The 23578-nt window shown below is 35.8% G+C and overlaps 1 protein-coding gene across 6 annotated transcripts in view; it reads right to left on the bottom strand.

The window, feature by feature from the left end:
• LOC134528267 (uncharacterized protein CG43867) overlaps positions 1-23578 on the bottom strand; it is a 553493-nt gene that overhangs the window by 43270 nt on the left and 486645 nt on the right. For 5 of the 6 annotated variants that reach the window (XM_063361743.1, XM_063361747.1, XM_063361745.1 and 2 more), the window contains exons 7-14: positions 22279-22319; positions 17949-18167; positions 15837-16087; positions 12118-12388; positions 9132-9391; positions 7713-7877; positions 4281-4442; positions 929-1102 (exon numbers count right to left, since the gene is read on the bottom strand). In XM_063361743.1, coding sequence (XP_063217813.1) covers positions 929-1102; positions 4281-4442; positions 7713-7877; positions 9132-9391; positions 12118-12388; positions 15837-16087; positions 17949-18167; positions 22279-22319 — 1543 coding nt within the window. The remainder of the gene's footprint in view (positions 1-928; positions 1103-4280; positions 4443-7712; positions 7878-9131; positions 9392-12117; positions 12389-15836; positions 16088-17948; positions 18168-22278; positions 22320-23578) is intronic. The other variant, XM_063361744.1, reaches the window with a different exon arrangement.

The raw sequence follows: 23578 nt of genomic DNA, 5'->3' as shown, positions 1-23578 counted from the left end.
ATTATATTAAATGTTTTTTTAAGTTGTTCAAAAGTAAAATTAATTAGGTACTTCATAAAATGTAAGGTTTCAGTTGGATGCTTTTAAGCAGGGATGATATGTAATAATACTATAAGATAATTCTTTTTTAAAATACATTACCTGTACTTATAAAAATATTTATTTTATTTTTTTTTACTTTATTTCTTAAGGTTTTTTTCTCCAATAATTAAATTCTAATATAGCTTTACTGACAAAAATATTCGTGATTTGATTTGACTTCGAAAAACATTTTTTTTTAACATTTGATTCAATATTTACTTCACATTGAAAAACCAGTATTCGCACAGGTCCATAGGCGTGATTCAGGGGTTGCAAGGGGTGGCATAAGCCACTCCAGAACTGTCGAACCCAGTATTTAGCCACCCCATTTTGAAATAAAAATATCAATAATAAAAGATCGGGCAGAACACTCAATCAATTAAAAATAGGCATACTCTTGAGTTGCGTGTACATGCTATCTATTTTAAAAATGGTTTGGCTATTAATTTAAGTAATTAGAAATGAATTTTTTTATGGTAAATAGAGAATGCCAGCAATTATTTTGTGATTTGTGATGAAAATAGTCTGAAAAAGCTTAAAAAAATAACAATTTAAGGCCAGTTTTGTTTTAAAATTCCTGGGGAAGACCCCCAGACCCCCCCTTACACATGGGGGAGGGGGAAATAGTTTGTAAAAGCTTTAAAAAACTAGCAATTTAAGGCCAGTTTTTTTCTTAATTCCCGGGGAGGACCCCCGGACCACCTTACACATGGGAACATTCCACACACCCCCCCTGACCCACGGTACACCTTGCCATCCCCAGACGGAAAGCTGAAATTACGCCTCTGCCCAGGCCTACTGCCGGGTACCTAGGAACCCGCACTTCACTTGAGCCGCAGGGCGTTACCTTCTCCTGCTTGTTGGCCATGAGCAGGTACGTGGGGCCCTGGTGCGTCGGGAAGATGCCTATCGTCAGCTCCGTCGGCTGGCCGTCCGTCTCGCGGTCCTCGCTGTCGCTGTCGGAGACGTGGTCCACCTCCTCCACGCGGGCGTCCCGCATGTTGATCTGCCCCACGGGGTTCTGCGGGAACACCACGGCCATGCAGCACGCTGCTGTTAGAGACACGGTTACGTGGTCAATTGCCATAAAATCTACATAACACCGAAAAGCATGTCAGTACACTACATATATAACTACGAAAGGCAAGTTAATACTGTTAAAGTAAACATTATGTTTTTATGAAACTCCCTTCTTATTAGTGTATTCTCTATGCTTTTGTTTATACTAAAACAATAGTTATGTTTTGTTTCTTGATTCTTCTTTTAAAATAATATGTTGTAGTTAATATAAAATTACCTAAATAAATGCCTTCTTCAATAATATGGTTTTATATATTTTAAGAACCAACTTCAACAAATACTATACACCATAGAGCTTCGAAATGCAAAAAAAAAAAAAAAAAAATATTGCAATTGATTAGAATATTTAATTTAAACTCAACTCCAGATTACATCTAATCTTTTAATAATTATAATTCAATGAATGTAAATTATTTAGCATTAAGTACGTATTACCAAAATCTGTGTTCTAAATAGATTGGAAAAAAAAATACTTTTTTTATTGTAACTGTTATTAGTAAATAATTTTTATATAACGACATTGGTACATTGTTCAAACGCACATATACTTGCTGAATTATTTGCATTGCTTCCAGTAGTTACCTATACATGCTTGATAAAAATTATTATATTGTAGAAGTATATCATGGATCAGTCAAAATGACAGTTTTTTGGTGAAGTAGGTATCATTGACCAACTACATGTTGTATTTGTTGAAAATTCTGCTATCTGTATAAATAAAAAATAGAAACAGTAATACCCTAAATCTCAGTGTTAAAAACGTAATTGGCCTGAAAATAAAACCATAAAATCTTATCTCTAGTTATTGTTTGTAGGTGTACCAACATGAAAAAAACCAATCACAGTGAAATGTCTATACCGCGGCAGTTTTATGGTCCAGCTCGTTGCGTACTCCGGCACAAATAGAGTCATTCGCATTCAGATTTTCTTCCAGTGGATTCCAGATGATGACTTTGGCTGCCAGCTTGCATTAATGCACTGCTGGCGATTTTAATTTGCTCAATCAAGAGTTTATCATTACTGACAGTCTTTATTTAAGTACAATGTTTTCCATTACGTTCTTTAAATGATTTGTGCAATGGGGGAGTTTTGATTTAATACAATTTTTTGGACATACGCCATTGCAGTTTCCAGTTCCTGAAACGCACTGTTCTGTCATACGAAACACATTGTGTTCGTCGGTGCTTTTGTTGTTGTGCTGTCCATGATACCTGTTTTATTTTAATTGTTGTGTTTGTATGTTTGCTGTGTTATCCAGGTTTGTTGTCTGTTTGCATTTACGGTTCTTGTTGAAACTGTCTCATCGTTGTTAACCCACTGTGTTTGTCTGTGCTATTAATTTTTTCATGACTAAATCCCTTCGGATTTCTTGTGCTGTATGATATTTAAAGTTTGAATGTGTTAGTCTGTGCTGTTGTCATTGTATTGTCCATAATACCTGTATAATTGTTTCGTTGGGTCCATCTGTTCACATCAGCTGACTTAGGTTTAACCCCCTGTGATTTTATGATTTCTGCAATGGTGTATGCCCAAAAAATTATATTAAATCAATTGTTTCCCATGTTCTAGCTAGTTAAAATGCACTTTTTCACATTTGGTATTCCCGTGAAAACTATATTAACATTCAATAATCAGTGAAAATCACTAATCCAGTATGGCAGTGGTACGAACATGCCCGATTTAAAATATTTCACTCTAGTGACTGCAGTTACTGATTATCTAGTTTCATTGGAAATTACTGACTATACATATTCATATTGCTTATTAAAACACAAAAAAAACCTAAATGCCAAATCTAAATCTAAATACCAAAAACTAATATTAAATAATATATGCTTTTTGAAAAAACGTTAATCTCTTATTTCACTACTTCAATTCTTACCATTATTAGCATGGATGATAGGTAAAAATAGTGTTTTATTTGAAATTTTGTCACCAGCAGATTTAAATAAATGCAGAGTTTTAAGGAAATGAAACCTTCGATTTTATATTGAGTAACAAACCACTTAGGTACGACTTAGCACTCATTAATTTCAGTGACAACGGAGTATTGGGATCGAACCCATAACCCTCGTCATGTAAGCTAATGACCTCCTGAATGAAATGTTTTGTTGATGTCACTCAGTAGAGGAAAGAGGAATAAATTTTAACAAGAGATGGGTGAATTTCCAATTCTGTTGTACCAAACTATAAATATTTAAATCACGAATAGTACCTAAAAATTTACTCCTTACATTAGAATCCATATCTCAAGGGAATATAATATAATGTATAAGAAATATAAAAAAAATATTAACTATTGTGTTGAAAATTTAACTCTTCAAATGTTTATTTCACGAACAGAGTCTCGAATCAATACATAAAATAATTTTTTTTTTTACATATTTATGTAATAAAAGGATAATTTCTTGGGGAATGGTGATAGGATAAGTACGAATAAAAACACAAATAGGCTTATGAACATCACAAAAGTGTCAGTTTTGAATTATAATTTTACTGCATTTCATTCAAAATTTTTCTTCGAATATTTTTCTTTGAATCATATACAGTAAAGCCTCTGGCCCTCATTGGTCCGGATCTCCGGAAAATCCGGATCAGATTATTAAACATTTTATTTAATGTTCACATAAAAATTTTAAACTATGTTTGCAAGAACATAACAATAAGTACGCCAAATATTAACTTTTCAGTTTGAGTCAATGAACAGTTCCTGCATAGATGATAGAATTATGGTAATCAAATGCTTTCTGTTGAGTTTAAAACACCATGACATACATGGACGTGTGTAAGCCTGACACCGCCCCAACTGAACCATTAATGTTAAAGCATTTGAGTCAATAATATAGGGCATGTATACTGTATATTGATTACAAAACTTAGTTTTTTTGTTGTACTAAATGGTAAGTCTGCTTATTTAAGGATTTTTTATTTGCTAATTACCCAATTACCTGGATTATCCAGTTTTTCAATTGTCCGGATTGCCTTTGGTCCCAGTCAGTCCGGATAAACAAGGTTTAACTGTACTAACTTTTATATGAATTATCTTTTTATTTTGTGATAGAATATTTGTCTAGCCGGGAGGCGAACCGTTCCAAGAAACTGACGTCGCTACCACTCACAGTGTCGCTCGGGTTCTTGAAGTAGAGGAACATCTTGCCGATCAGGACGCACCAGCACTTCTTGGCGTGGCCGTTCTTCACCTTGGTCAGCCAGCCCTGGATCGTGGGCTTGTTGTCCTCCTTGCTCAGGAGAAGCTTGGTCGCGTTGCGCCTCTGGACGTTCTGGGCCGACACAAGAGCGTCCACTCACCACCCGCAACGTAACAAGGTCTCGCTCGCGCAGGGGCAGGCCCAGGACTTCTGCTGTCCCATTCCAAGGGCCTAGTTACCAACCCACTGTTTTATTAGATGTGAGGGAGTCTTTCAGTACTCGCCGGCGATATGTGACATCCAACCTCGGTAACGAGCAAAATTTGTGTGTTCTCATGTTGCAAATACACTTACAATGTGAAACTCTGTCACTAAATTTAAAGTGGAATTTTTTTTAAAATAATGCAGAGCGTGAAAAATATGAACAAATTGTGTTTTGAACTACATTTATGACTGCAAATCCCACATAGTTTCTGCACATGCCACTAGAATTCACTAGGTCGACTATTGAAACATTCGATTTGAAGAGCGAAAGGTTAAACTATATAATGAAACGGCTCAGACGAAAGCAAAAAAGACTTTAAAAAATACTAAACCGCAGATATAGACCTGATTTTCGACAAGAAATTTTATTAAATTACTCTCCATTTTGTTAAATTTCACTAAAAAGTTGTTACTATGAAGTTCCCCTTTGGCTTTGTGAAATTTGGTTCGCGCCATTCGCCATATATATCAGTTTGTTTCTCTAATAATTGAAAAAAATTATAAATTTTTTTGAAATCATTGATAAGTCTATATAATATGTTAAAAGTAAATGGTGATGATTATTAAAGGTTGGATCTTTAATACCAATATTTTAAATTAAATAATTGGAATCCAATTTATCTTTGCAAAAGTTACTTACACAATTTGATTATAAGATAGCTCTTCTTATTAATGAAAAACCTACAAAGGAGTGTAAATCTATATTGTAATTTATTATTTTTCAGTTTAAAATATTTATGCATTTAGAATATAGCTTGTTTTATTAATATTACTAGTGAACCACCCCGACTTCGCAAGGGTGCAATGCTGATACTAAATATACTACACTATTTATAGGCACGCGCCGCCGGCCCCCCAGCCGGTACCACCGCAACCGCTATGTCCCTGCATTTTAAATCTGTAATATCTTCCAAAATATTCATTTAAATTACATGCTGTAAAGAGCCATACTGATCTATATTAAATGCACAATGTATTTAAGGTACTTAATTGGATAAGGATTAATGCTGTAATGCTTAAAATCGCTTCGTAAATAAGCCATTATTTCTCGTAAAAAGTAAAGGATAAAAAATGGTTATTGTGGGTTATCCCTAAGAGATAGACATATACCATCATGGACTTTTTTGTAGACCTTTTTAAGGTGTACAATACAGTAGTACATTATTTTGATCTATCTCATAGGGTTCAGCCAGCATTTGCAATGTAAGCGCAAAAAAATGTGTTTATTTACGACATCACATTAGAAACCTCTAAAATTATCAGTGTTTCTCTACTATATTATGCATGTATTATACATATAAACCTTCCTCTTGAATCACTCTATCTATTAAAAAAAAAGCTTCAAAATCTGTTGCGTAGTTTTAAAGATCTAAGCATACATAGGGACAGACAGACTGCGGGAAGCGACTTTTTTTTTATACTATGTATTGATTATACATAGTATAACCATATTATAATTTGAATCTTACTAAGGAAATATAAAGACATATTATTTATTGAATATATATTAGATGCATTAGAGATTCATTCATGCAGGAGAGGAAATTATTGTCACCTCTCAGGCCTAATGGAAAGTGCTGTCCATACCCGGATCACCCCAATTGTCATGCTAATGTTTGCTATTTTTTCCCTACGGCCTATGCATTCAGTACGTATTGCTTTTCCAGAGTTTTAGTAATGAAGATTTTAATGCATAACAAGCCTCAAAAGAGGGCTTTCACCGCCATCTCAATCTGCAGGACTTTGAAGAAGAGGAAGGAGGAATGAGTGAAGCTATTTACAGTATGTATTACACAAAAATTAGTCCTAAATGGAGCCATGCTTGAGGTAGGACTCAAACCAATCCTCTAAGGCTAGAAAAGTCAGCTGTTCGGCCTTATTCCTACCCACAAAGTCCAATTTTAAAAAATTCTCAATAACAATAAGACATATATTTGGATCCCTTTACAAATTATAATCAAATATTAATATTTTTGTCACTTTAAAGAAAACTCACTTTATATGTTAGAAGCACTCAAGAAGTTACATGGAAATGCAGAGTGAGTTCAACAAGCCAAAACCTTTCCAAAAACATGCAAATGTCAGTTTTCACATGTTGAGCCATAATGAACACACTCAAAACCACACAAAGCCAAATAAATAAATTAAAACAAAACAATTTATGATTATGTTTTTCTGATTAGTACACTTACTGACTGAGTATTTATGTTAAGACTGCAAATTACCATAACTTGGACTGGTTCAATATACTCACACAGTTAAGGTAAAATGCAATTAAATATCAGTAAAAAAATTACTTAACATAATAAACACTTTACTTATGGTACTAAGGTACCCTCCCACCTTTTTTCATGATGATTTTATTTTTATGGCTAATAGCTTCTTTTATAATGTTTGTAATGTTTGTAAGTATGCAAGCCTGCTTACACGGTCACATCAGTTTTATGAGAAAAATCTGTGTTTGATTCAATGATCGCAGCCCCCCCCCCCCCCCCAATTTCAAGAAAATATTGAAATTTACTAATCCCGAGATCTGAGAACATGCCGAAACTAGAGCTTCTCTTCCACACATGCCATAGCAAACACAATGTTGAGTAGACATGTGCAAAGCTTCGACTAACCGAATCAATCGAAGCTTTCAATATTCGATTTAACTTTACCAAGAAACTTGTTATTCGTTTGACTTGAAGCTTTGGTTGTGATGCAAAGCTTTGCATCTGATATGAAGCTTCAAGTTTGTTGCAAAGCTTGAACACATTGTAAGCCTAAGATTCGCTCATGAAGATAGTTACTGTTTTTTTTAATGTTTTGCTTGAATAAATTTGGTTACTTAAAAAAACAAAAGGTACGTACTTTGTTTGCTTTTATGAATGCTCAATATACAATATTATTTCACAATTTTTATTGAATTATGTTATATAGAGGGTCCAATTGGTTAATCACTTAATAAGTTTAAACATTACAATGTTAAACAATTTTTTTTTACTTCAATCATATATTTTTAAAAATAAATGTAATACAGCTTCGCCAAGAACAATATTCGCAATTCAATTCAATTTCGCGAAAATTTTAAAAGTCAATTTGATATCCGCTTTGCATCTGTAAACCAGTATTACTACAGGCCTAATGTTGAGTCACCTGTAGCACCCTTATCCACTCCTCCATGGTCGCTATAGACTCCGCAGTCAGGTAGTAGGTCTTCTTGCCCGTCGAGATCTCGAAGGTGGCAGCTCCGTCTGCCCTGGTGATGCGACAGATCTCATCCAGGACGATCTGACCCTGAGGCTTCCTGTTTATGTCATTCTGAAATCAACCAGCAAATCAATCAACTGCGGGAGGCTTCTATCAATAGCGCAAACAACCTATTAATATGAATACCACTCAGCAGCCCATTTGTTGGACAAATGATTTTGTGTTGAACATTACCAACTAATAAAGGGTCAACATCTGGGTGTATGGTAGTATTTTGTGATGTGAAGGTGGGTTTACGATTGAAAAACTTAAGAATTATAAACTTAACCTGTACACCGACAAGCACATGGTTAAGTAATATCCAGTTTATGATTGAATTAGAGGTCGTTAAATCCAGTCAATAAAAACAGGCGAGAAAGCAGCCATTTTATTTAAGTTTCAATTTTGTATTTTTAGGTTTTGTCTGCATTTTTAAATGGATTTCTGTTTATAATCGTTTTTGATTAATAATTTGTTTCCTTTTTATTCATGGTGAAATTAGTTATGCACCTACATACTTGAAAAACCAGACACATGGCTACGATTGAACCTAAATATTGCAACATTTCAGCTCGTAACCTAGAATCCATACACAATTCAGAATCAAGGATTTTTAACTTTAATACATAAATACTAGGTTATGTAATGGTAATATCATCCATTCCAAGTCACCATAAAATGGCTTTAGAGTAAGAATATATATTCATGAATTGTAATTACATATTAATATACTCGTATAATAGAAAAAAAGCAAGAAAAATCAGAATAATTAATTTACGAAACTATAAAACATAATAAATATTCCAATCAGAGCTTTTCTAATATTTTTGATATAAATTGTGTTTATAAAATTTTTCAAGTGTATTTATATACGTGAGGTTATGTTCCCTTATGTACAATGATGTCAGGTTGCTTGTAAACTTCCATTGTCGCTGGCAGGGAGTGTCTGTGGAGGGTTTAGTAGTCTCCTGGCCGTATTTGTGGGAGTGTTTGTGTAATTTATGTATAATTTATTTACATGATAAATTAAAAATTATTACATTATTATTTAATAAATAGTGAAAATTCATTTCAATTATTTTACTAAATTAAATATAAAATTGTATACACATGTTTATATTGATAATTTGAATGAATATATACTTTACCAACCGTATTTATATTATCACTCCCAGTCCTTTTATTATTTTATTTTCCATTAATTATTTGCATGCAAAATTGAAGGGTTTTTTTTTTACCACGCCAAGTAAGTAAAACTTCTAACTCGCATGCATAATAAGTACAAGCACCCTCGGTTTGTTCCTCCGCCCCTGTCCGCCAACGCACCTGGGACTTCCAGTAGGTGAGGACCCCGTTCTTGAGCACGAACCAGCGCTTGCGCCACGTCTTGAGCTTGCCGCCGAGCTTGGCCAGGTGGCCCGTCTTCTCCAGCGACTCCCCCGCCAGCCGCTTGCCGGGGCTGTCCAGGTACGAGGACACCCGCATCAGCAGCGAGGGCATGGACGACTCCATGCTCGTCGTGTCGCACGACAGGGCGTCCGGCGGGATGGCGTAGTCGTCCGACATGCCCGACTCGAACGACGTGTCTGGAATGTGAGGCAGGAGCACCCGTTCCTGTTAACACGCGCGGCTGATTCTTCACGAACTGTATCTAACACCAACTTTGTTCTACGAAACGTCCCTCTTTTCATCTGTACTTAATCCAAAAGAAAATGTTTACCTACAAGAATAAAATACACTTTGATTTAAATAACATTATTAATTTGTAAAAAAAAAAGTAAATGTGGGGTTTCTGTTCTGCCGTACAGGGTTTCTGCAAACGTTCCATGCTAGTCGAACTTGCATTAATTTATTTGAATGCTTCAACCTCAAAAGAGAATTTTTTTCTTTGAAATGTACAGTACTCAGTCCCTTCCTGAATTAAACAAGAGCCTCGCATACTCACTAAATAATAAGTGCAACTTAAAATCAAATAAATTGGGCCAATGTTAAATGTCCATTACCTTGTAAGACATCCAATATTATGTGCTTGATAAGTCAAAAAGAAGCATCTTATAATAAAATTAATTTGTTAATATGTACACATCTGAAAAAATTTGATGATAAAAGAATTTTGTCTGAAATTATTGAAAATTATGAGGTTCAATTTAAGTTATACGTAATAGCTTTTAAAAATGCTTTAAAATATACCTCAAGGAAATTATTTTACAATCAATTTTAATACCTACATTAGAAAACATCCACAAGTAACAAATTGAACATCAAGTATGTATATGACAACCCAAGTTCTAATTAAGCCTCTTTCCTTCAAAAAAAAATTTGTACAGGCTGATGTACATATATAATAATAATTAATAAAGAATATTGAAATAGCTTCTATTTATACTCATTATGCATCTCATTTAGCAAAGGCACACTTTTAAATACGCAGCAAAAATGCAAATCAGGATTTAGCCTTTTACTACATTTAACTACTTTTACTATAGTACCTAATCTGATAAATGAAACAAACTACGGTAATATGAAACTTTTTTAAAACTTCTTAAAATACTAACTTATGGAGAGTAAAACTATCAATTAAAAATAGACAAGAAATTTAAAATTAATAAATACTAAAGTTAAATTGTCATACAGGACTATTAAATTGGGTGATGAAAAGGAACGAAAAGTTCTCTGCCTGTGGAATAAATTTCACGCAAAATATTGTAAAATAATGTCAAAAGTGTTCACATCAACCTGAAGTAAACTGAAAAAATTAGAGTATAATTTTGAGTAACAAGATTTTTATGTCTACGTCTTTAAGCGGCCCGCCTACTCAGGGGTGTATTTGTGTTAGTACGGCGGGGTGATAAGTGTGACGCTTGCTGGTGCTTCAACTCAAAGAACAAGGCTTTGAACTGGCGAACAGTCTTCTCATCATGCATAGGGCAACTTTGAGATTTGAGCGAACACAAAAACATTATATGGCGGAGAAATGAAAATAAAGGTGTTATGCAAGTCTCTTGAGTATGCTTTGAAGTAATTGTACAGGATTATTTAGGCATAAATATTTTTTTCTGAAAACACCAATTTTAGTCATTTTCACTTCTCAAAAAATAAACATTAAAAACAAAATACAGCAACAGAAACTCATTTGTTATGCGTTATCTTAAATGCTTTTCCTAAACAGACATCACTAGGATACCTTGAGCAATTATCAATTGTGTGGTTTCTTTCTAAAGCCTGAATACCGCATGAATTCAGATTAAGAAATTTTTTTCGTTTGATAAACTATGTAATGGTCTCTCACTAGAAATCAATTTTGGTTGTTTCCAGAGATAAGCAATACCTATAAAAATTAATTTTATTGTCCAATTTTGTATATGGAATTTTTTTTATAATCCCATAAATAGCAAAAACCTTAAGGTGTAACTGCCAATATAAAAAAATTATAAACAAAAAATTAAAATAAGGAGTTATTACAAAAAGTTAATGGCTATTTCTGTAACATACAAATTTGTTCATACAATAATCCACAAATAATAATACAGTAATTACAAAAACTTGCACAACTTCTTACACTCAATAAATTACACTTAGTGAATACCTGTTGAATATATTTGTGACAGAACAACAAATGAAAGATAGGTGTAGTGTGGAAGTTTAAAGTAAAAACCCTTAGAGCAAAGTACTGTCGTTAAAATGAAATTATCTATCCTTGTGAGTTAGAACTTCAAACACCAATACAAAAAAAAAAAACAATGTGAGCGAATCTTTCAGTACCTGCCAGAAATGTGAAACATCTTACCTCTGTAACTAGCAAAATCAAGTGTTCTCAGTTTGCAAACACACTTATAAAACGAAACTCCGTCACAAAATTTAACGAAAAAATTCTTTAAAATAATGATGAAAGTGAAAAATATACTTATTGTGTTTTCAACTACATTTCTGGACGGGAATCACACGTGGCTTCCGCACCTGTCGCTGTAGTTCGCTGGCGGAGCAACTGCATCGACTACTGAATCATTGATTTGCAGAGCGAAAATTTAAACTATATTAAAAAAGCTTCCGATAAAAGCGAAAAATACTTGAAAATATATTATACCTCAGCTTTGGACCTGATTTTCATCAAGGAATTTTATTAAAATACTGCCCGTCAGTTTGTACTATAAAGTTTCTCTTTGTACCTGTGAAACTTTGGTTGGCGCCATCCGCCACAGATGGCAGAGCCGTTTTTACACATTTCCGTTTCACGCGAATCCCGTTCCGTTCAGGAAATTACTCCTGCCGAATGCTGTGTTGTAGCGAGAAGCCGAGATGTTACGACACTCGCCTCTCTTCATACTTTTGGAAGGGGAGCCGGAGGAGCTCCTCTTGGCCGGGGAGAGGCTGGAGGTGGTCTTCAGGCTCTTGCTGGGGCTGGAGCCCGAGCCGCCCGACAGCGAGGTGTCCGTGTTGTCGCTGCTGCTGTTGGTGGCCCTGGTGTTGGTGGCGGGCGCGTCGCCGGCGGCCGCGCCGTGGTGGGCGTTGTGCTCGCCCTCGCCGTCGCTCGAGTCGTCGCTCGAGTCCCCCGTGAACGGGATGGAGCGGATCTGGCTGGCCCTCTGCGGACAGCATCGGCTCCGTCACTGATGCGAGCCTGTGCGAAGCCTTTGAATATATATACTGTATAGAAGTCGCGAGTGGTTAGGATTTACTCTACGTTTTTCAGGAGCGTATGATGAGCAGCACGGGAACTTCACCGCTGCAGGGCGCTGCGGTAACGCCCTGTATCGTCTTAGGTTGTTATTTACACGTTAGAGCGCAGCACCGTCGTCCGCTGTCATTCCCCGCACCCCCCACCAATCATTCACTGCAGCTCAAGGTCGTTCAACAGGAGGGGGAAGGGGTGTTTGAAGAGTTCGACACTTGTCCGCTAGGGACCACCACAAGTCGATGCCCTAGAGATGGTGGCGATTGCGGCGGTGAATTAACCAACTACCTCAAACCGTATTATAAATTTTAACCTGGGCTGGCGACTTCTATACAGTGTATATATTCAAAGGCGAAGCTCTGGCCGAGTATTTCATTTGACTTTACCGGGAAACTTGCTATCCGTTTGATTTGAAGCTTCGGCTGTGATGCAAAGCTTTAAAATATTGGAAGCCTACGATTCGCTTATGAAAATATTTATTTTTTTTGAAGTGAAACTTCTGTGAGTGCGATATGAGCAAAATTTCAAGGCAGAATTTTAATGCGACGCTTTTGTAAAACACTGACGTTTCTAACATGAAAAGGACAGAAAATAGGTACTTGGCCAAAGAGATGTATAGAGAGCAGTATGCTATCTAAGTTGCAGGGCTAGTTTTCGTTTTCCTGTTTTTGCGATGATTCCTCCCTCACCCAAAAAAAAAATACAACCGAGAGAGGTAGATCAACGAAAGAATAAGACAGAGAGTGTATGCATGCGCTAGTTTCAGAAATCAGATAAACCTAAGTATCTTATAGTCAGCTGTGAATACCTTGAATTTTACATTTGCTGCCAGTACGCTCTTCTTCCTTCTTGTTCAACCACCAGCGTAGAGAGCGCTGTTGAGACAGCATAGATAGCGGAAACTGTTATAAATTTAATATTTTGTTCAGAAATTTGGCGTATTCCAAATGGTAGAATTGTTTGAAGAAACAGTAACATGCACAGTTTTTCTTTATGGTGTAAGTATTTCAACAGTGAGTAATATTTATTGTTAATTAATCATTATTGATTGATAAATCATTAATGATATCCTGATCAGTTATTTTGAAGTGGGTAATAATTTTGTTAGTTTATGTTTATTAATTTATTTTTACTTTCACCAAATTTCTACCAAATACAAAAAGTTCAGGAATTTTAAAATAATTGAAAAAGAAATGAAAGCCAAGAAACCCTGCACTGCTTTATTTTTAGAAAAGTGTCTTCTTTCTCTCTTTTTCTCTCTCTCTCTCTGCAATTTTACCTCTTACGATATACTTACGAGTCGAGGTTAGACTCACCAAAGAAGTTTCACTTCTATCACGTGTACTGAGTTAAATGCACTCTTTTTTTTTTTTGTTGTATATATTTTGCTTGAGGAAAATTTTTTACTTGACAAAAAAATCAAAAAGTGGTACTTTACTTGATTTTGTGAACGCTCAATATTAATATTATGCATGATTATTTTATAATTGTTATTAAATGAAGTTATACATATGGCCAATTGGTTAATGACTAACATTTAAAAAATATTATTTTTAAATTAAATTTTGTATTTTATAAAATAAGTGCAATACAGTTCTGCCCAGAAAATTTTCACAATTCGATTCGACTTCACGAATATTTTAAACATTCAATTTGATATTTGCTTCACATCTTAAAGCTAGTATTCTAAGAGGTCTACTCTAATGACCTTGATGCCAACGATTGGCTCATGAACATCTAGATATGAAACCACTCAATGATACAAACATAATACTCTTATATCTGTGCCTCAGAGCCGACTTACCTAAAATCAGGATTTGGATTATTTTATTTTATTTGGCCTTAATATTTAATTTCCAATCCAAAAGTATCATTGTCAAGTGATGTAATTAAAAAAAAAATTTCATACTAAAATACTCTTGATAGAAAAAGTATACATTTTTTTTCCTAATTTGTTCACAAATGATACTTCTACATATTGTTGGAATTTTTAATAGTAAATAAGTAATTTGACTCAAAACATATGAATATGCTTTTAAAAATTATTTTGGACACTAGCCATTGCTCATTTTTACATTATTGACATTGTTACAGTGTTCAAACAAAACAATTTTGCTGTTTTAAATTTGTACTGTTTGAAACAATTATTTCCTGGACATATTTATAACAAATTATTTAATAAAAAATATAAAAAAATTCTTTCAATTTAACTATACAAACTAATATATTTGTTAAGAAACATATTGATGACATATTTGTTGAATAATTCATCTTTATAAAAATTTAAACAAAAGCACAGTAATATTCTCTTTTAAAATGAATTCATTAAAAAATAAAAAAAAATAAAAACTTGACTGTCACCAAGAAACACGATTTCGACATTGCTGTTGGATAATAAGCCTCCCGGCATTGTGCTTGGTAAAATAGTTTCCGAACAATAACTTAGTCATTATATTTATGAATTTTTATTTTTATTTGTTACAGCATAGGTCTGGCCTCTTTCTACGAACGAAAATTTTCCTTTTCACCTCTCTTTTTAGGTCCCTGCTTCCCCCCTTCCCATCCTAAATTGACTTCTTTTTTTCTTTATTTAAGCTTTCATTTCATTTCTAGCCTATTCTCACATTTCTTCCTCCCCCTGGAATTAATTACCAACCCACAGAGCAGTGTGTGGTATGCGGTGAGATTCAGAACTACCACGTGAGGGGCTGATTGGGGGAACAGGTGAGGTGAAGGGAGGGACATCTTTCTCCCCCGAGATAACACATGTTGGCTTCCCTTATTAGCGGCAGTGCCAGCAAATGGCGCTAGTCTGCATTAAGAGGCCACTCCAGTATTTCAGGGGCACTACGCAATCTGCGTTAACCTCATAAGATTCAATGCTATTTTCATTTTGCTTTTAACTAACTAACTAATATAGATTTCAAAATGATGCTTGCTTGATATGCAAGACAACAATGCTCTTATCAAAGCCCCTTTCTTCAAAAACGTGAATAAATTATGGTTCAAACCTAGACAATGTACTTATACATATTAGTAAAGATTAGTATAAAACCATAATTTATGCACGTTTTTGAAGAAAGGGGCTTTGATAAGAGCATCGTTGTCTTACATATCAAGCAAGCATCATTTCGAAATCTATATTAGTTAATTAGTTATAAGCAAAATGAAAATAACATTAAATCTTATGAGGTATAACGCGGGTTGCATAGTGCCCCTGAAACACTGGAGTGGCCTCTTAAGCAAGAAAGTGTCTTTCTGATTTAAAATTTTTAATGATGCAATTTTTCAAGTTTTGAAACTGGCCACAAACACCAGGACTCTGACCGAGCCGGTCGTCGAAGAGCGAGGAGACGCACCCCCTTGACGGTGGCGTAGACGGGCACGCTGATGTCGCAGTAGCCGGCCGAGCAGTGGGCGTTGTTGTTGTTGTTGTTGGCGGCGTCGGCCGGCGGGCGGAGGCGGGCCCCGGCAGTCCGCAGCCCGTCCGCCGCCACCTGGTAGATGCGCGACTCCCACGACGGGAACCTGTGGAGCGGCGGGGTGGGCGGGCGGGCGGGGCAGCTTGCCGCCGCCTCCGAGCCGCTGTTGGTGCTGCTCGTGCTGCCGCCTGCGCACACGCCACGGGCCCTCAGCGTCACTCAACACCTACTATCGGAGACCGGGAAAAAATTCGCGGATTATTTTCAACGAGACGCTAGAATCCAGAACACTGTACCTCTATATTGCTTCTGCGATTGGCTCACAGTTTATCCGGAGGACTTTAAGCCAATGGAAAACCTTCGACCGAAAACAGTATCGAATCACAAGCGTCCCAGTTGACAGGTGTCAAGAGTCAATAGCCAATGAGCAGGTGGCATTTGCCTGAGTGCGTAGGGGGTTGTGGAGTCTGTCCTAGAGGTCATCGAAAGCGCGAATTTTTCCATTCTCTAATAATTAGTAGAGACCGTAAAAGTTCGCGGATTCATTTCACGGTATGCTAGAATCCAGACAACCGTACCTCTATATTGCTTCTGCGATTGGCTCACAGTTTATCCGGAGGACTCTGAGCCAATGGGAAAAACCTTCGACCGGAAAACCAGCATCGAATCGCAAAGCGTCCCGGTTGACAGGTCTAACAAATTAACAGCCAGTGAGCAGGTGCCATTTGCCTGAGTACATAGGGGGTTGTGGAGTCCATTCTAGTGGTCATCGAAAGCGCGAATTTTTTTCCAGTCTCTACCTATTATGAAAGTTATTCTCTCATTTCTTACCTCACTCAAAAATTTACTTCAGAAATTCAATTTCCTAGTAAAACCCCCTACCTGCCGATTTTTCGCAACCTTTGCGATAGATGGTAAAAGAATACCTCTCGTAACTACTAATGTAATGTATTTATCTTAAGTTTCTTACCTCTGACTTGATTTGTTTTGGAGATGTGATTTATAGCTATCAAAAATAACTTTGCAGTTTTAACCCCCTTTTACTGTCAGATTTTTTTTTAAAAATAGTAACGCTAATCGAGGCTTAACTCTGTTGCGACGTTTCTCAAGTAACTTAAAAAATATATATAATCTTTTTAACAAGGAAAACACTTCCCAAGAAATTTTGACACAATACTTTTTTTTTTTTAAATTTTGTAAAACAATTATATTTTAACAGATATTCTCAAAGTGAAATACAATGTGTCTAAATGATTTTGTAAGCGATAACAGTCGCAAACATTTGCACAACTTTTTACACCCACGATATTACACTTTGTGAATATCTGTTGGAAATATTGGTGATAGAACAACACTCAAGGAAGAACCATGTTAAAATTTAAGTTTTATTCTTCAAATAACAGTAATGTTGAGAAAATGAAAATTTCAAGACGGGGCGCGAGTCTGAGGCTTTAGGCTCATCTTGGCCATCGTGGTTATCTAATTCTCTTATCAGTGCTTGTATCTGAGGACTTTACCTGTACATTTACCACGACAGTTTCTTGTATTTTATGTTTCACCTAAAAAATTTTTCTCTACCAATATTTACCCAATTTCATCTAACAGCAGAAAAAATCACGCAAGTGTTTATGAGGTGCAACAACAGGGGGGGGGGGGGGGGGGGGGGGGCAAGGGTATTCCCCCCCCCCTTCAAAAACCTTGAAGTGGCGGCAAACGGGGGCAAAGAAAGTGCTGTGTAATCAATTTTTAGATAATAATACTGCTTAAATAGCACCATTTTCCACCTTGAAATAAAGATTTTCCTGGGGGAGGACCCTCTGAACCCCCCGCTTCAATAGGGGGGGGGGGGGGGAAATCGATGATTCTTTATAAAAAGGTATATTGCCCCCCCCCTCCACCCCTTTAGAAATTTAGTTGTTGCGCCCCTGTTTATGATGATGGTCACTTGCGTGATCATTCACCGCAGGATGCAAGGGAGATATGTGAATCTCTGAACCGGGCACGTGAGAGAGTGCGAGCGCGGACACACTCCACCCTCGCGGCGCTCACCGTGGGAGATGTCCCGATGGTTGGCCGCGACGCCGAGCCAGGGCAGCGCCCGCTCCCGGCTCGGGGTGTAGATCTCTGCGTAGTCGTGCACCGCGGTCTCCCCCCCCCGGCCGGGGCAGGCGGCGGGGCGCGGGACGGCGCCCAGGGACGACGGCAGCAGCGTGAGGCTCTCCACCGCCGCCTGCAGGTCCTGGCTCAGGAGGCTGGTCGCGTCCATCCCTGGCGGAGCACAGTCGCCGTCCAGCCCGGGCTCCCTCCCTACTACTTAACGTACAATTTAAAAAAAATTGTTTATCTGTAAAGTCGGTTTACGGACGATAGTTTAACGAGACAACGTCAGAGCAAAACACTGATGAATTGATTGCATACTTTTATGAATAAAATCGAATCATTTTTATTGAATTATCACTATTTGGTATGGATACAAAGAAGGAGTGAAATGAAATCTACAATTTAATTGATAAATTTTACTTTTATTTGCACTCGTTAATTCAAAAATGTTTATTACTTTAACGAAGAGATTATTTTAACTATAACTTTTATACATGTTTGCTATTTAACTTCTTCCAATAAGTGTTGTTCTGTTAAGGATAGGTCGATGATAGGAAAAGTAGGAAACGAATGGGAGTGTTTCAAGTTTAATGTGCCTCGAAAAAGTCAAATGGATGGTTGTTCCAATCGAGTGGAAGAGAGATAGATGCGGCGCAAGTGTACAATGAGTGTAACGGGACACAGCGTAATGGGACAATGTGGATAATGGGGAATTTTCGTGCGTGCAGCCGGCGTTCATCGATTTATTAGACGTTGTCACGTCAAAAATTTAAAGACTGTAAATAATACTGCAGCAATAACTGTAAACGTGATCTATGCAAATCACATTACTTCTAAGGTTTCCTATGGATTCTATTAACAATTAACATGTAAGTTTCCACCTAACAGGATAATTCCAAGATTTTAAAAATATCTCGAAACTAAACCGGGACCCTTGTGCTTAGGCACCTATGTTTTTAACCCACCCCCTTTTTTTTTTTTCCCTTCCAACCCAGCCATTTGAGAGGGAAGTTGAGATGATGACCCATCACACAATAACGAAAAGTGCAACGCGCAAGAATGAGGCACCCTTAGACGGGAGTGGTGGTTAGGGAAGGAGAATAATGAATTAAATGAACATACTAAAGAGTCAGACAACTGTTAAGACTTGTCATCATATTTGATACAATTTCATACAACTTGTGAGTACCGGCATTGAATACTATATAGTCTGATTTCACTTCTAAACACGCACGAAGGCAACATACCAAATCTTTTTTATCAAACCAACATAAGCAAGCAAGGTGATGCATACTAAGCTTGAATGTTTATAGTGTTTAATGTCGATCCCTTAATGTTTTAAAAAAGTGTTCAACATTAGTTCTATGCTCCACCAAGCTATAAAATGTAATTTAAATTATGTACGGACAAACTTCAAACTGTCCATAAAAAAATTCTAGATGTTAACTGCCAATTTTACTAATTATATAAAAAGAGAAATATACTGAATGTGAAACTTTTAGTTTTTTAAACAATAAGTTTATTTTATTATTTTTAGTCCCAAAATAAAATGCTGCCATGTTGGCTAAAGTTGTCATTACCCGTTTTGTACTTCATTTTTTACCAGAGCACATTAGCACATAAGCACTACAACAGAACTGCAGACATTAAATAATAAAAATTAAGAGAACAATGATTTTAGCTTGCCAGCACATTTTCCACCACGACTCGACCTTTTTGGATCGGAAACACTCCAAATTGAAAAAGCAGTGATTTTTAAAATTTTCAAAATTTTGGGTCTTTAACCTCCTTCCCCCCTAGGGGCACAGTCGACACCAGGGAAAATTCCTACCATGCCCTGACCTCATGGATACACACAAAGCATGGTTATTACCCATAGTTCAAAATTAGGTGTTTTGACCCCCCTTACACTCCCCCATAACTCTAAGGTCTTAAGTTATCAAAACATTGTATTGTCAGAGGTTCTTTATGTGTATGCAAAATATTAACACATTCGGACGTCGAAACGTGGGTAAAAATTGAATGGAAAGATTTTAATACATAGTCCATTCATACATACAGGTAAAGCTATGATAAAAGAGTGGTAACAAAAATATGTACACAGTATGGTAATATCTATCATGCTCATACTGCACATATCAGCTAAAATAATTTTACCTAAATACTTTTACAGATAAGATTTTCTAAAAACACCATTACATAGGTCACAGGGGAGATAACATTATTTGTGTCATGCTTGGAATCCTAATACAGTGGTGCAAAACCAATTTGTACCTGTGACCCCAATGGATAACCATTTTATTCAGGAGACACTATGAAGATATTTTCAATGTGTTTGGAGGTATATTTATTAGAATATAGCAAATATAGATTTGAAAAGGCCAAAAGCCACGGAAAGGTTACTTGGAGTACGCCTGTGTGAATACCAGTTTTTTGATGCAAAACAAATATCAAATCAAATTTTAAAAATTTTCGTAAAGATTTGTTCTCGGTGAAGATGTATTACACTTATTAGATTAAATACAGAATTTAAGTAAAAAAAATATATATATTCGTTTAAATTTATGTTTGAACTAATAACATGACTAACAAATTATGTTCTTATGTATAACACCAGTAAGTAAAAGTTATAAAATAATCATGCTCACTGAACATTCATAAAAACAAATGGAGTGCCACGTTTTGATTTTTTTTTAAATAACCAACTTTATTCAAGCAAAACAGTTATACACACAAAAAAGTCAATATTTTTCATGAGCGAATCTTAGGCTTCCAACAATTTAAAGCTTTGCAACAAATGCAAATTTTCACATCAGATGTGGAGCTTTGCAACACAACCGTAGCTTCAAATAAAATGAATAACAATTTTCCTGGCGAAGTCAAATTGAATATTAAAAAGAGTGTCAATTGATTCACTTAGTCGAAGCTTCACACAGACCTACAAGATGGACTTATTGGACATACTTTCAGGCATTCTGCTCTGGTAAATTTAGTAACCGAGATAAAAGTACAGGATAAGAACGGCTGAGGTACCTATGTGAGAAAATACTACAGTGGATGTTGAATGCTCTAGTTATAAGGAGATAAATAAGTGCACCGACAGGAAGCTAAGGAGAGTCGTGCCCTACCGGTCTAGCAACCAAAAAACTTGTATAGGTATCAATGTTCAAACATTGCATAGATAAAGATAAAAATAATATGTAGAAAATATTTTAAAACATTTCAGCAATTTGAAAGATGAGTCTAATACCAGGATTTTTGTGCACTTTATTTTTTCTATCTTCTTAATAATTTTGGCAACCAAATAAAATATTCTTATGACCCCCAGTCATCGCTGTGATCTAAGACAGAGCATCATTGTTCTAATATGCTTAAACGTTATACACACACACACACACACACACACACACACACTCAAAGCTTATCCCTCATCTCTAATCTCCCTTATTAAAATATATATTTACTTGGTGAAATTAAAAACAAATTTTTTTAGTTTAATAAAAAAGAATATAGTTGAACTTAGATGAAGTTTAGGAAAGTACACACAAAAGTTTGGCATTTTTCTTTAACAAATCAAATGAAGGCCTCGATAGTTGCATGAAACATAGTTTTTCTTATTTTCAAATAATAATATAATCCACTTGTATTATTTTTTTAATGTAAAATAATTTTAATAACTTATATTGTGATCAAAATAATGATTTAAAGCTCTATCTCATCAGTTGGGTTGATTATTTAATATTCTGGTCATTAAAATTGATTAAGGGATTTTTCCTGTAAATTTATTCTGATCGCTCTCTCCAGATATTTAGTAAGCTTTAGTTACTTTCCGTAAAAGATCATGTATAATTATGTACATTTATGTGACTTTAAATGATAATTTTAAATGAAATCTGACATGCAAGAGTGCTGTCATATTAAATTTAAAGAAAAGGCCACCAAATAACAGTAAAAAGAAAAAAGAAAAAAGAAAATGAAATAACCAACATGTCATGGCTGTACAATAAAATAAGGTGGATGCTTCATGCAAGAGTCATTGGAAATGACTCGTATGCTCAGGTACATCAGCATCAGACAGTGTGTTCTGTAAGGATAAATTCATGCTCTGAGTCCTCTTCACGCACTACGCATTACAAGCATTGCAGTCAGAAAGACTCAAACGACGTCTACACCCAGACTACTGTTTCTCTTATACCTATTTGAACAGGAAGACTTGGCACTGTAGGTACTTTAGGCAGATTACGCTTTAAAATGGCTTCCTTCCTTCTCATTCGCTCACCTGGCACTGTGTCGAGGGAGCCAATGCTATCGGAACACGGCCTGCCAACACACAAAAAAAAAGTATGATAATACATACAAATACTTATGTCAGCGTGTTTTTGTGGCTGAACTATCAAGTTTACAATATTAGGTACATGGGAGGGAAACGGTATGTAAATCAGTAATTTAATAATTTAAAAAGTAGCGGTTGAAGAAGTCTTAAAAGTTTAAATACATATTAGTAACATAAGTCTTAGATGGAATGTAGTTTGTGTAAGCATTCAGAAAGTAGGTATTGCATAGATCTATGAAGAAAATAAAACCGTAGCAAATAAGGTAAGAAACAAATGTGGATGGAATGGATAGGACACCAAAATCCATTCTCTAAAAATAAGGGAATGGCCGTGTCCTATCGTGCACTAGAAATACGGTTAGGATACAGGTGTAGCATATTCAACACCTAACCCTTATTTTTGTGTCTTGGAATACCGGCCTCAGAGTGATTGATACCTATTCATGATGACATCTTGAGCAATGGCTGCAATGTAAACATAAGTTTTTGTTACCACTTTGTTACTCACACATCTCATTCCAGTTTCAAAAAAATTTTAAGCACAACAGTCTCCGTGAAGACAGTCTAAAGAGTGTCCTCATTATGTAAAATGAAACATTACATTCCTGTTTCACAGTCATGGCTGTCTCCCAAGCATAATTCACAGTCGCAAAGGCTATGCTTAAGCCTGATAATAAGACTGCTTCTTTTTTTCTTTTTTTTTTCAGTTTCACTCCAGACATAAATTAAATACATACCTGATTCTTAATTGTATTCTTAAGTGGTGTATGTCTGCCCATTGAAATAACATTGTTAGTTAAATCGCTTAAACTTAACTACAAAACATGATCTATTTCATCTACATTTTGTACTACTTCAATTATGATTTCAAATCAGTTTAAAAGTTCAGAGCGCATATATTTTTATATAAAGGAAAAATTTACTATCGTGTGAAAACTTGTGGACTCAAACCAAAAAAAATCAGCAACAATAATATACCAGGAACCATGATGGTACTCAAACATACTTGCTAAGGTAAGTGGATTAAAAGCATTGAAGGAAAAAAAAAACAAACATAGAATGCAAGAAAAAAAATTCCTTTCCCCCATACAGTTAGCTTATGATTCCTGGTATAGAGTTCAGGAAAGTGTGTCTTAAGGTGGGGGTCTCACATGTCGTGTTGATTTTTTTCTCCTCTTTATTACTATTAGTTAAGGGAGATTCCAGTACATAAATTCTTAAAGCTCTCCTGCATTTTCGTTGGGTC

Source organism: Bacillus rossius, chromosome 1 (assembly GCF_032445375.1).
Source record: "Bacillus rossius redtenbacheri isolate Brsri chromosome 1, Brsri_v3, whole genome shotgun sequence".
Taxonomy (NCBI): domain Eukaryota; kingdom Metazoa; phylum Arthropoda; class Insecta; order Phasmatodea; family Bacillidae; genus Bacillus; species Bacillus rossius.
This window is presented reverse-complemented; position numbering and strand designations above follow the sequence as displayed.